This window comes from Papio anubis, chromosome X (genome assembly GCF_008728515.1).
Source record: "Papio anubis isolate 15944 chromosome X, Panubis1.0, whole genome shotgun sequence".
Taxonomy (NCBI): domain Eukaryota; kingdom Metazoa; phylum Chordata; class Mammalia; order Primates; family Cercopithecidae; genus Papio; species Papio anubis.
The window spans coordinates 109,221,099-109,235,740 of NC_044996.1; the positions used below are offsets into that span (position 1 = coordinate 109,221,099).

The 14,642-nt window shown below is 35.6% G+C and overlaps 1 protein-coding gene across 3 annotated transcripts in view; it reads right to left on the reverse strand.

Moving 5' to 3' along the window:
• The window catches only part of CFAP47 (cilia and flagella associated protein 47), a 446,504-nt gene that overhangs the window by 338,324 nt on the left and 93,538 nt on the right, over positions 1-14,642 (reverse strand). For all 3 annotated transcript variants that reach the window (XM_031660417.1, XM_031660416.1, XM_031660418.1), the window contains exon 22: positions 6,163-6,301. In XM_031660417.1, the coding sequence (XP_031516277.1) occupies positions 6,163-6,301 (139 nt within the window). The remainder of the gene's footprint in view (positions 1-6,162; positions 6,302-14,642) is intronic.

A 14,642-nucleotide genomic window follows, 5' to 3' on the forward strand; every position in this document is an offset into this window, starting at 1 on the left:
ATTATGCCACTGGAATTAATGGATGATTTGACAGGGGGCCAGGACCTGTGGGATAGGAGAAAGTTGTAGATAGGGTCCATCCTTGTGTTACTCCCAAAACCTGTCATGTGAAATCCTAAAAGAGACAATGTTACAGCAGACATATAAAAAGTGGCACATGTAATATTGTCTTTCCATTTACAAATTGGCAACTAGGAATAACCAGTGAAAATAATATGTTGACTATAACTTTTAAAACAAAGCATTGTTTTGGCATATTACTTCACCATTTAGAGTGCCTTATTTCATTTAAACAAACAAATTATACTCTGCCTATCACAAATTTTTATAGAATCATTTTCTGAAGAAACCAAACCACCTAAGATTAAAGATCACAGACTAATTTCCCAGACATACCTCCTCAAATTAAACCATTCATTAGTACCCTGATTGCCAGACAGTGATATAATATCTAATGATAAAGCCAGCCTTTTAAGAGGTATTAATAAACATGAGCAAACAGGCAAGGGTCGATAGATATTAAAGAACTATTCAACATAGAAGAGAGAGACATAGAGGAAGAAATAATTCAGCAAAAATAGTGAAAATGTAGTCAACAGAAAAAAAAAGTCAATGAAATCATAATTAGAAGTAAAAGGTATTATTTTCCAAAAATAACAGGCTATAAGGAAATAATTAGTAAATACTAAGAACTCTTACTAGTTTAAAACTGCCAAAATAACATTTTAAGATTTAGAAAAGTCAAGTAAGAAAAATATTGGGAAATACAATGAAAAGATGAGGAAAATGGCACTTCTTCTCAATGAAGAATCGTATGTCAGGTCCCAAAACAAGTCTTAAAACATTCAAAATTTGAAATTATATCAAGCATCTTCTCTGATTACAATTGAACAAAACAAGAAATCAATAATAAGAGGAATTTTGAAAACTATACAAATTGACAGAAAGAAAACAACGTATCCAAACCTATGGGATACAGCAACAGCAATACTAAAAGCAAAGTTTATAGCTATAACTGTCTACATCAGAAAAGAGGAAAATCTTCAAATAACTTAATGATGCATCTTAAAAAACTATAAAAACAAGAACAAACCAGAATTAGTAGAAAAAAAGAAATAAGATCAGAGCATAAATTTTAAAAAATGAAATGAAGAGAGTACAAAAGATCAATGAAACAAAAAGTTGATTTTTTTGAAGAGTTAAACAAAATTGACAAACCTTTAGCCAGATTAAAAAACAAGAGAGAAGATCCAAATAAATAAAATCAGAGATTTAAAAAAGGCTTATTATAACTGAGACTGCAGAAATTCAAAGGGTCATTAGTGGCTACTATGAGCAACTATAAACTACTAAATTCGAAAAATCTAGGAGAAATTGATAAATTCCTAGACACATACAATGTACCAAGGTTGAACCATGTTGGGGTTCAGTCAGGCTAGTGGGAAAAATGTTAAAGATAGTTATAGAAATAGTGACAAACTCTCTTGGAAGGTCTGAGAGTTTGCATAGCTTCACACTGCTTGGCTGAAGGCAGCCAGGGTGTCTTTGCAGGAGCCAGAAAGATTAGGGTGCAAGTACAAAGGAATGTGTGGAGTTTATTTTACTAACCTGTTTACTTATATGTGCCTAAGACTAACCTTTGTCCTACCACAGGTGCTTAACTGCCTCCCACTGCTGGGGGGGGGGGCGGGGGGAGAGGGTCGGCAGAAGTTTATTACCTGCAAAGGGTGTTTGCTTTAGGCCTAGGAACCTGGCCTTGAATCTTTACCCTCTAGTGATGTTTACTCACGACCTTTTAATCTTTACTAAATAAATGCAAGTCTCACTGACTGATTGAGGCTGCAGTCTCAACTGTTTACAGGACTCTGCTGGAGTCTGTAAGAGGCTCAGACACTCAGCTGGACTGGCAAAGCAGAATATCTGTGTGTCAGTGTACTTTATTCATCTGTTGCTGGGTCAGGAGTCTGCAAGGGACACATCCCCCCACAACTGGTGCCCCCGTGTGAGGAGCACTACCGCAGAACCAGGGGGAAATTTCAAACTTCAACAGACCAGTAACAAGTAATGAGATTCAAGACATAATAAAAAGTCTCTTAGTAAAGAAAACCTGGTATCATCACTGTTGTATTCCACCAATCATTTAAAGAAAAACTAACACCAATCTTCCTCAAACTATTCTGAAAAATAGAAGACAATGGAATACTTCCAAATTCATTCTATGAGGCCAGTATTCCTCTGATACCAAAACCAGACAATGACACATCAAAACAAACAAAAAAAAAGATAGGACAGGCCAATATCGCTGATGAATATTGATGCAAAAATCCTCAACAAAATACTGGCAAATCAAATTCAGCAATACATTAAAATGATCATTCATCATGACCAAGTGGGATTTATCCCTGGGATGCAAGAATGGAACAAAATATGTAAATCAATCAATGTGATAAATCATATCAACAGAATGAAGGACAAAAACCATGTGATCATTTCCATTAATGCTGAAAGAAGACTTGATAAAATTCAACATCCTTTCATGATAAAGGCCCTCAAAAAACTGGGGATAGAAGGAAAATTCCTCAACGTAATAAAAGCCATACATGACAGACACACAGATAGTATCAAACTGAAAGCCTTCCTCTAAGATATGAAACATGACAAGGATATTCACTTTCTCCACTGTTATTCAACATAGTACTGGAAATCCTAGCCAAAGCAATCAAACAAGAGAAAGAAATAAAGGCATACAAACTGGAAAGGAACAAGTAAAATTAACCTTGTTTGCAGAGCAATATTATCTTGTATTTGGAAAAACGTAAAGATTACATCAAAAAATATTATAAATGACAAATTCAGTAGAGTTACAAGATACAAAATCAACAGAAAATCCAGTAGATTTCTATATGCTAATAGCAAACAATATGAAAAGGCAATTTTAAAAGTAATCCCATTTACAAAGGCCATAAATAAAATTAAGTACCTAGAAATTAACTTAATCAAAGAAGTGAAAGATCTCTACAATGAAAATTATGAAACATTAAGAAATTGAAGAGGGTGCCAAAAAAATGGGATATTACATGTTCTCGGTTTGGAAGAGTCACTATTGTAAAAAATATCCATATTACCCAAAGCAATCTACAGATTCAATCTAATCCCTATCAAAATACCAATACATTCTTCACAGAAATTGAAAAAACAATCTTAAAATGTATATGGAACCATGAAAGATCCACTACCTTAGGCAAAAGTTCAAAACTAGAGGAATAACATTACCTGACTTTATACTGCCCAGCTATAATAATCAAAACAGCATGGTACTGGTAGAAAAACAGACACATAGACAAATGCAATGAAATAGACAAACCAGAAACAAATCCACATACCTACTGTGAACTCATTTTCAACAAAAAAGCCAAGAAAACACAATGGGGAAAAGACTCGTTTCAATAAATGCTACAGGAAAACTGGATATCCATATGCACAAGAATGAAACTACACCACTCTCTCTCACCGTATAAAAAATAAAATAAAAAGTAATTAAAGACTTAAATTCAAGACCTCAAACTATGAAACTTCTACAAGGAAACATTGGGGAAACTCTCCAGGACATTGGTCCAGGCAAAAATTTCTTGAATAATACTCATAAGCACAGGCAACCAAAGCAAAACTGGTCAAGTGATATCACATCAAATTAAAAAAGCTTCTGCACAGCAAAGTAAACAATCCACAAAGTGAAGAGACAATAGCCGACTGGGATAAAATATTTGCATGATACCCATCTGACAAGGGTGTATCTGTACCACATTTTCTTTATCCAGTAATTTGTTGATGGAACCTTAGGTTGCTTCCTAATTTGGCTATCACGAACAGTGCTGCAACAAACATGGAAGTGCAGATATCTCTTTGATATACTGATTTCCTTTCTTTTGGGTATATGGCCAGCAGCGGGATTGCTGGCTCATATGCTAGCTTTATTTGTATTTTTTGGAGGAAACGTCAAACTTCAGATGGGTTAATAACCAGAATATGTAAGGACCTCAAACAACTCTATGAGAAAAAATATAATAATCCAATTTAAAATTGAGCAAAAGAATAGACATTTTTCAGAAGAAAACATACAAATGGCAAACAGACCCATAAAAATGTGCTCAACATCATTGATCATCAGAGAAATGCAAATCAAAACTACATGGGATATCATCTCCCCTCAGTTAGAATGGCTTTTGTCCAAAAGATAGGCAAAAACCAATGCTGGTGAGGATACAGAGAAGAGGGAAGGAACGAACCCTTGCGCACTGTTGGTTGATGGGAATGCAAATTAGTAGAACCACTATGGAGAAAAGTTTGAAGTTTCCTTGAAAAAAAAAAAAAAAGACTAGCATATGATCCAGCAAACCCACTGTTGGGCATATACGCAAAAGAAAGGAAATCAGTGTATCAAAGAGATATCTGCACTCACATGCTTGTTGCAGCACTGTTCATTGATAGCCACATTAGAAAGCAACCTAAGGTTCTATCAACAGATTACTGGATAAAGAAAATGTGGTACAGATACATAATGGAGTACTGCTTATCCATAAAAAGAACGAGAGCCTGTCATTAGCAACAATATGAATGGAACTGGAGGTCATTATGCTAAATGAAATAAGCCAAGCACAGAAAGACAAACATCACATGTTCTCACTTATTTGTGGGATCTACAAATGAAAACGATTGAACTCATGGAGACAGAGAGTAGAAGGATGGTTACTATAGGCTGTGAAGGGTAGTAGGTGGATGAGGGGGAGGATGAGGGGATGGTTAATGGGCACAAAAGGATAATTAGAAAGAATGAATAAGACTTAGTATTAGCTAGCACCACAGGGTGACTACAGTCAATAATAATTTAATTATACACTTAAAAATAACCAAAAGAGTATCACTGAATTGTTTGTAACACAAAAAAATAAATGCTTGATGGGATGGATATCCCATACTCCATGATGTGATTATTACCCACTGCATGCCAGTATCAAAACATTTCATGTACCCCATAAAGATATACATCTACTATGTGCCTCCAAAAATTAAAAATTAAAAAATAAAATGAAATAGAGCTGGTTTCCACTTAGCATAAGGAGTAAGATCACAAGCATATTTAAAAAATAAATTAACAAAAGCAATGTATAGAACAAAAAAGATATCAAAATATTAAGAACACTTTAAATATTTGAATTTCAGATAATATTTTTGTTTCTACATTTTCCAATTTTCTTTAACAATGCTATCTTAATTTTTAATTTTCAAACAAGTGTTTTGAAAGCTTATCTACCTAATTCAGGAAGCAATATTAGATGATGACTACTTTCCAAAAGAAATTCTTAAAACAAAGGGAAAAACTTTAACCTCACTGAGCCTCCAGATCAGCTGTGGAATTCCTAATTCTGGATTTTAAATGAGAGTGAAATATTTTAATCATGTGCACGCTATTTTTGTGAGACCTCTCTTACTAGTTACCAAATGCAATTATTAACTGATATGATACTCCCTACTATTTTATAATTAATGACAATTTAACTTAATGTCAGAACTATAAAAACAAAATAGAGACTTCTTTTCTTTTCACAAAAAATACACATATATAATTGAAAGCAAAGCCAACTTGCAAAAATGTAATTTGCAGAGTACATCAGTTTTTATCTTTAAATATTTGAAGAAAATGAATAGATAAAAATTCAGCAAAACTTTCAAATTTGTAAAATACTTCTTTTTTTCATGTACTTAGTCTTTTAGTAACCCATCCCTTTGGAAGAGAGATATGTTCTTAAACAAAATTATTATTATTTTATTTTATATTAAATGCATTTTGTAATATTTTAATAATTTATATTTTGTCTTAATTATTTAAACTTGACCACACAATAACATACTAAATTGGCCTGATTTTAATTCTACTCTCTTTTTTTAGCAAGTTGCTTGCCAGAGATTATATCTGTGCTGTTTATCAACATTCAAATCTCATAGACACAATTTAAGTGACACACAAAGGAATCCTCTTAAAATTTTATTTTCTAATATTTCCATTTATGAAAAATAAGTAGCATATTCTATTTTTTATCTTTTAGACACTTAAGTGCAAATCTTTGGCCTACCCACACCGATTGATTATTTTTTGTTACATACCAGTAGCTTGAACATAACATGGTCGGATCAGTGGTACTGTTTTTGGATTCGAAGGAGAACTGGACAAATATTTAGTGTAGAGCTTTGAAGACTCAAAGAAATTAATCTGAACTTGAATGATAAATTCAATTATTGTCACCTGATAGGAAAAAAACATACATTATACTTGTTAATTTTTGCTTTGAGAAATATGGGGTATTATTTAGCCAAATCGCAGTTTTTAAAAAGCAGTTTTAAAAAATAAAATTATCTTGTGACATTGAACTACATTTTTTAAAAACAAGATGGTTCATTTTTAATAAGTCCAAAAATAATTCTAAAAGATAAAAATAAATTTTTTAAATAATTTTTATTCATTCAAAAGGAACCAGATTTTAAATATAAAATCCAAAGCGGTAAATATTTAGGAAGAAATTATAGGAAAAAAAAATCCTTGTCATCCTTGGGTAAGCAAAGATTCTTAAATACAAAAGCAACCATCTATTAAACCATCTATTAAAAAGCAATTAAATTGTACAGTATCAATTGTTTAGTCTGTTATTTTAAAAGACATTATTAAGAAAATAAAAGTATAAGTCAAAAACCCATTTCTCACAAAAAATCTATCTCGTATCCAAAGTACACAAAGAACACTCAAAGTTCAATTTAAAAAAATGAATTAATGAAACAGGTCGGTGAAATATTTGAAAAGACACTTCAAAAAAGAAGCTATACAAATTACACATTAGCACATGGAAAGATGTTTCATATTAAGGAAAAGCAAATTGAAACTATATGAGATATCACTTCACACCTATCACAATTGCTTAAACAAAAATAACATGTGAACACGTAAAACACTTATACATTGCTGATGAGAATGCAAAATTTTACGGTTACTTTGAAAAACAAGTTTCTTCATTATTAGAAAGTTAAGTATATATTTCACATAAAGCTCAGGACTCCCAGATTTAGGTGTTTACCCAAGAGAAGTGAAACTTACTCATACAACTTATTCTTTATTGCCAAAAACTGAAAATAATCCAAATGCTCTCCAAATGGTGAATGAATAACAAACTTACTTTTAACAATAAAAGAATGAACTACTGTTGCATACAATAATGTGGATGAATTTCAAATTTATTATGCTAAGTGAGAGAAGTCAGACTGAAAATCTCATGATTATCTTATGAATACCTTATGATTTCACTTATGTGGCATTCTATAAAATGCAAAATTATGGGGTCAAATTCAGATTAGTGTTTGCCATGGACTGGAGGTGGAGGAGAGGTTGAATACTAGGTCTTAATTCATTATTTTTAACTATGTTTTTGTACCCATTAACCACCGACACCTCCCCCTCATTCACCTAGTACCCTTCACAGCCTGTAGTAATACACACAAGAAAAATGTACAGAAGGTGATGTAACTGTTCTCTATATTGATTTCGGTATTTTTTGCTCAATTGTATATATTTGTTAATGTTCATATATCAGAAAGAGACTTTTAGTGTATGCACATTTTTTAAAAAGTTAAAGCGAATTCCTTGGCTCTGATTTTTATACATCTGAATTCAAAATCCAAAATGGACTGACAATATCGGCACCTAGGCAGGTGAATCATAAAACAATTAACACTCAGAGCTACAAAATATATTTGCAATTATATAGTGCCAGCCCCTTATTTTGAAAAAAGAAAAGAATATGTGGTCCAGTCTAGATGAAAACACAAAAAGTCTGCATCAAAGAGAAAAGAAAGAGTCGATCTTGTTTGGGGGTTGTATCAAAACTAAAAAGGTTGGCTTCAGCTAAATGGTAAACAGGCAGCTCCAAATGTCCATGGCCCCACAGAAACACGAAAAACACGCAAAAACTGGCAGGAACCACGTTGTCAAAACTGGAAAAAAGTCAAAAGTTTACAGCAATCAAGTGAATACTGAATCAAAACCAAAAAAAAGACAACTTAAAAACAGTAGGAAAGTCTTGTGGCACTTTTACTTGCCCTTGTTCCACTCTCTCTGACTCAGCAGTTGTCTTGAGGCTAGCAGCTTTCATTCCCCAGTGCAAGACCCTGGGACCTGTTTCCTTTATTTTTTTAACTTAATTTAATTTTTTATTTTACTTTAAGTTCCGGGATACATGTGCAGAATGTGCAGGTTTGTTACATAGGTATACATGTGCCATGGTGGTTTGCTGCACCTAACAACCTGCCATCTAGGTTTTAACCCCGCATGCATTAGGTATTTGTCCTAATGTTCTCCCTCCCTTTGTCCTCCATCCACCAACAGGCCCCACTGTGTGTTGTTCCCCTCCCTGTGTCCATGTGTTCTCACTGTTCAACTCCCACTTATGAATGAGAACATGTGGTGTTTGTTTTCTGTTCCTGTGTTAGTTTGCTGAGGATGATGGCTTTCAGCTTCATCCATGTCCCTGCAAAGGGCATGATCTCATTCTTTTTTATGGCTGCATACTATTCCATGGTGTATATGTGCCACGTTTTCTTTATTCAGTGTATCATTCATGGGCATTTGGGGTGGTTCTGAGTCTTTGCTACTGTAAATAGTGCTGCAATAAACATACCTGTGCATGTGTCTTTATAGTAGAAATATTTATAATCCTTTGGGTATATGCCCAGTAATGGAATAGATGGGGCAAATGGTATTTCTGGTTCTAGATCCTTGAGGAATCGTCATACTGTCTTCCACAATGGTTGAACTAATTTACACGCCCACCGACAGTCTAAAAGCGTTCCTATTTCTCCACAGCCTCACCGGCATCTATTGTTTCCTGACTTTTTAATAACTGCCATTCTGACTGGCGTGAGATGGTATGTCATTGTAATTTTGATTTGCATTTCTCTACTGACAAGTGATGATGAGCTATTTTTATGTTTGCTGGTCACATAAAAATGTCTTCTTTAGAGAAGTGTCTGTTCATATCCTTTGATGGATTAGACTTAAAAGTAAAACCCCAAACCATAAAAACCCTAGAAGAAAACCTGGGCAATATCATTCAGGACATAGGCATGGGCAAAGACTTCATGACTAAAACACCAAAAGCAATTGTAACAAAAGCCAAAATTGACAAATGGGATCTAATTAAACTAAAGAGCTTCTGCACAGCAAAAGAAACTAGCATCACAGTGAACAGGCAACCTACAATATGAGAGAAAATTTTTGCAATCTTCCCATCTGACAAAGGTCTAATACCCACAATCTACAAGGAACTTAAACAAAGGTACCTGGTTTTTGATGAAACAGAACAGACTTCATTCAGAAATTATTGTGTTTGTCTCTTCTAACCTTCTTGGGGGTACATGAAGGACTGATGCAAGGTGCTTGCCATGTTTTGCCTATCTTTGAACTTACTCAAGGCAGAAAAGCAGTGAAATTGCTCAAAAATATTGTAAGATAAACAAAAAACCCAAAGCCACCTGACAGAATATTATGGTTGAGACATGCAAACACTACCTAAAGGCTGGAAATAAAAATAGGGGAGCTTTTAGAGAAATTAAGGCATTTAAAACTGCCCTGGAGAATTTAGAAAGCATTAAGGATACTCAGAGTAGGACATGTGCTCAGAAAATACCTGAGAAGTTGCTAAACTTTCATCTTTGTCTGACTCTAGGTTAAGTTCAAGTGGTAAATAAAAACTAAGAAATTGTTGTAAACGACCTCACTAACTGCTAAAGAAGTGCCTCAGGACACTCTATCCAAAAAGACTATGATAGGTGTTTTTGTTTATGTGTCCGATTATTTTAGTTCCAGGCATTCAAGGAAATATATCTCAAAACACTACTCAACACCAGCTAAAGGAACAGACACTTCAGTGACTGTGCATAGCAAAGAATGTATTCTTTGCAATAATTGTTTTGAAAAGTCAATAAACAAATGGATGACTACAGCCTTCATTAAGCAAGAAGAGTAAACCCAGGGAAAGGAGGATAATCTGATGTACAGTTACCATATTATAATATTCAAATGTCCAGTTTTCAATAATCAAAAGCAAAACAAAACAAAGATTATGAAGAAAGTCCAGCCATAGGACTTATTAGAAAAAGACTTTAAAGCCACTGTCTTAAATATGTTCATAGAACTAAAGGAAACCATAGAAAAGAACAAAAGAATATCATGAAAATAATGTATACACAAAATGAGAATATCAACAGAGAAATCACAACAATCAATAAAACAAAAAGTTGGTGGTTAAAAAATATTTTTTAAATGACAAAACACTTTGGGAGGCCAAGACGGGCGGATCACGAGGTCAGGAGATCGAGACCATCCTGGTTAACACGGTAAAACCTCGTATCTATTAAAAATACAAAAAAAATTAGCCAGGTGTGGTGGCGTGCACCTGTAGTCCCAGCTACTCAGGAGGCTGAGGCAGGAGAATGGCGTGAACCCAGGAGGCAGAGCTTGCAGTGAGCCAAGATCGTGCCACTGCACTCCAGCCTAGGCGAAAAAAAAAACCCACAAAAAAAAAAAAAAAAAAAAAAAAAAAAATTACAAAACTTTAAACTAGTCTGACAGTAAACAAATGAAAGGAGACATGAATAGCTAAAATAAAAAATGAGATTATAGACATTACTATCAACCATATAAAAAAGGGTTAACTCAAAGACAATACCATTATTATCTCTTTAGATTCAAATTTCAATTTTGAAAATAAAATTATAAATTACATAATTTATTAGAAATTTAAATTGATAAAAATAAAACTGCTCTATACTAAAGCTGAAAATGCTACAGAAGTAATATCAATGCTAAAATATTTACATATTTATGAGAAAATTCTTATTGCATTTCAAGTTACATTACAAATAATTTAAAATAAAAATTCATTTTTTCTAATGACATGCTTTAAACTTTGTGTTGATTTTTTTTTACCAAAACCTTACATTATTTAGGTTTAAAAAATATTAAGATGGTCAACCCTGTTACTTCATGGTACCTTAGTAAGCTTCTAGAGGTGGGAGGTAGAAAACAGGCAAGAATGTGAGTATTTTAAATGTGAAAAGGGAAGAATAATAGTACTTCTCACATGCCAAAACCTCCAAGATCATGACAACAAGCATTGATGGGTTCAGAGGTACATTTATCTAGTGCTGTGCTATACTCATAAACTCGGTGCTGACAATCTAAATAGTTTTAAATAAAATGAGGAGCTGAATATTATTAAGTGCATATGTTCAGCTCTAGTCATTCATATTACCCTAATAGGCAAAACACTTGGGTTTCTATTTTTATTTAACTTTAATTGGCCATACCACTGCCAATTCTATTTTCTGTCATAGAATCTTATGTACAGTCTATTCTTATAACCAAATTATAGAAGCATAAAATACTGCTCATATGTTATTTTCCTGGAGGTTTCAACTCTTTTGTCAAAACAGCAAGCAACTCATTCCCATGATAATCTATTTCTGCAGTGGCACTAGCATGCAGACATCAAGGAATAAATTGCATAAAGATGTAGTATTTCAGGTTCAAATACAACCTGTTTTGATATTTCATAGCTAAAGAAAAAACAACAAAAACGTTGATCTTATTTCCCTGGAATCTTAGTATTTAATCAGCAGTAGCTAGTTATATTTTGTGTCTCATTTCTGTTTTTCCACTTCTGGTTCATCTGCTTTTTTTCTTAATTTGAGTATTAATATCATACATATTATAATAGTACTATTATTTTAGGCTATTATTTTATTTTTAAGGCTTTTTTATGTATTAATAATATGGACTCATATTTTAAAGTCAAACACTGCCGAAGAGTATGTTTCCCAAACTGTCATCTTCATCTGATCGCTGGATGGAGATTAGTTTTTAACAGGAGCTGAGGGGACTGGAAATGTGAAGAAACAGAAAATTATAATGATAGGACTCGTCTTTTCTTTCAATGTGTCACTTAGTTTCTTCCACATCAATAGAAATATGAAGAAAAAGGAAGTACGAGGTCAGGGTTCTGGATAAACCTCCATGTGGATACTGAAATCACTCAGAAAATGAGATGAGTAGGGTGCCGGATATACTATGAGTCTGGTTGGCAGTGACCAGGAGCATGTCTGAAGGTGACTATTCACAAGAGACCACTCACCAGAGATTTCACAAGAGGGGAACTGGCAAACTCACACAATAAAACTTCAAAGTTCAAAGAAGCAGGCTTTTTAAAATTATTTATTTTATTTATTAATTTTTTTGAGACAGAGTCTCACTCTGTCGCTCAGGCTGGAGTGCAGTAGTGTGATCTCAGCTCACTGCAGTCTCCTCCTCCTGGGTTCAAGCAATTCTCCTGCCTCAGCCTCCCTAGTAGCTAAGATTACAGGTGAGCGTCACCATGCCCAGCTATTTTTTGTATTTTGAGTAGAGATAGGGTTTCACCATGTTGGCCAGGCTAGTCTCGAACTCCTGACCTCAGGTAATCTGCCCACCTCAACCTCCCAAAGTGCTAGGATTACAGGAGTAAGCCACCACACCTAGCCAGAAGCAGGTATTTTTAACAGATAAGGACCCTCTAGAAAAATCACCCAAGGGAACAAGGCCTCCAGAAAGGATCACTTCTAGACCCACAGCAAGATTCATAGGAAATGCTATTTTAAAAAACGGTGCTGTGGAGATAGCCATGTTCCCAATAAGAAGAAATCATGAAGAAAAAGGAAGCCCAGAAAAATATAGAGGACTTATAAAAGTGTGGGGATTCTAGAGGGCAGAGAAAAAGGGAAGGGAAACTAAGTGTGAGGGGAATCAGAGCTGACAGAGAAGAGAAGCTATTCACAGGATGCTCCAATTTTGGAAAATGACTGAAATAAAGAGGAATCTGAGTCATGATGAATTGAGTTGACAGTTACTGGGGCTTGAGTCTTCACTGTCTGTCTTTGAGTCTAGTGCTGGGTCCGAAAGTTAGGGATGATAGGAGTGGAAAGCTGAAGTTATGGGATAGGTTTAAGACAGGACCACACTGATGGCTTTATTTTAAAACATCTGATGTTGTCTTTGTTGATGATTGTTGGTGACTGTCAATGATAATGACTGTTGGTAATTATCGAGATAATTCAATGTACTCATCTCAGCCCTTGTCTCATAAGTATGAAGTGCTTCTCCCCCCTGAAACATACAATTTTTCTGAAACTGTGTGGTGAATTCACAAGGCTAAGGGTTAATCCCTGCCTTCTCTGATTATCAAGTATGTATAGGTGAAAAGTCATACTGGACTTGTCTTCTCTTAACTGACATCTTCACACACAATTTGTATAGAATATGTTTTTATCCAAAGTAGGTCTATAATTACACAGAATGCCAAATTAGAAGGTTCCATGATTCCTTCGCCCATGGAAATCTTCTCCCTTCAACAAAACTGCAAGAATACAAGACTTACCTTTTACACAGAAACTAAGTGACACATTGAAAGAAAAGACGAGCCCTATCATTATAAAATCACTGAGGTATTCAATGAGGAAGGAAAACTTTGAACGTTTTGTGATGTGTGCTATTTTAAGTGATTTCCCAGATGTTGTCATGCAAAGACAGAAATACCTCAAATTGAAAAGGACATTCTAGGGGGCGGAGCAAGATGGCCGAATAGGAGCAGCTCCAGTCTTCAACTCCCAGCGCCAGCGACACAGAAGACCGGTGATTTCGGCATTTTCAACTGAGGTACTGGGTTCATCTCACTGGGGAGTGCCGGACGATCGGTACTGGTCAGCTGCTGCAGCCCGACCAGCGAGAGCTGAAGCAGGGCGAGGCATTGCCTCACCTGAGAAGCGCAAGGGGGAAGGGAATCCCTTTTCCTAGCCAGGGGAACTGAGACACACAACACCTGGAGAATCGGGTAACTCCCACCCCAATACTGCGCTTTGAGCAAACAGGCACACCAGGAGATCATATCCCACACCTGGCCGGGAGGGTCCCACACCCACGGAGCCTCCCTCATTGCTATCACAGCAGTCTGTGATCTACCGGCAAGGCAGCAGCGAGGCTGGGGGAGGGGCGCCCGCCATTGCTGAGGCTTAAGTAGGTAAACAAAGCTGCTGGGAAGCTCGAACTGGGTGGAGCTCACAGCAGCTCAAGGAAACCTGCCTGTCTCTGTAGACTCCACCTCTGGGGGCAGGGCACAGTAAACAATAACAAAGCAGCAGATACCTCTGCAGACCCAAACGACTCTGTCTGACAGCTTTGAAGAGAGCAGTGGATCTCCCAACACGGAGGTTGAGATCTGAGAAGGGACAGACTCCCTGCTCAAGCGGGTCCCTGACCCCTGAGTAGCCTAACTGGGAGACATCCCCCACTAGGGGCAGTCTGACACCCCACACCTCACAGGGTGGAGTACACCCCTGAGAGGAAGCTTCCAAAGCAAGAATCAGACAGGTACACTTGCTGTTCAGAAATATTCTATCTTCTGCAGCCTCTGCTGCTGATACCCAGGCAAACAGGGTCTGGAGTGGACCTCAAGCAATCTCCAACAGACCTACAGCTGAGGGTCCTGACTGTTAGAAGGAAAACTATCAAA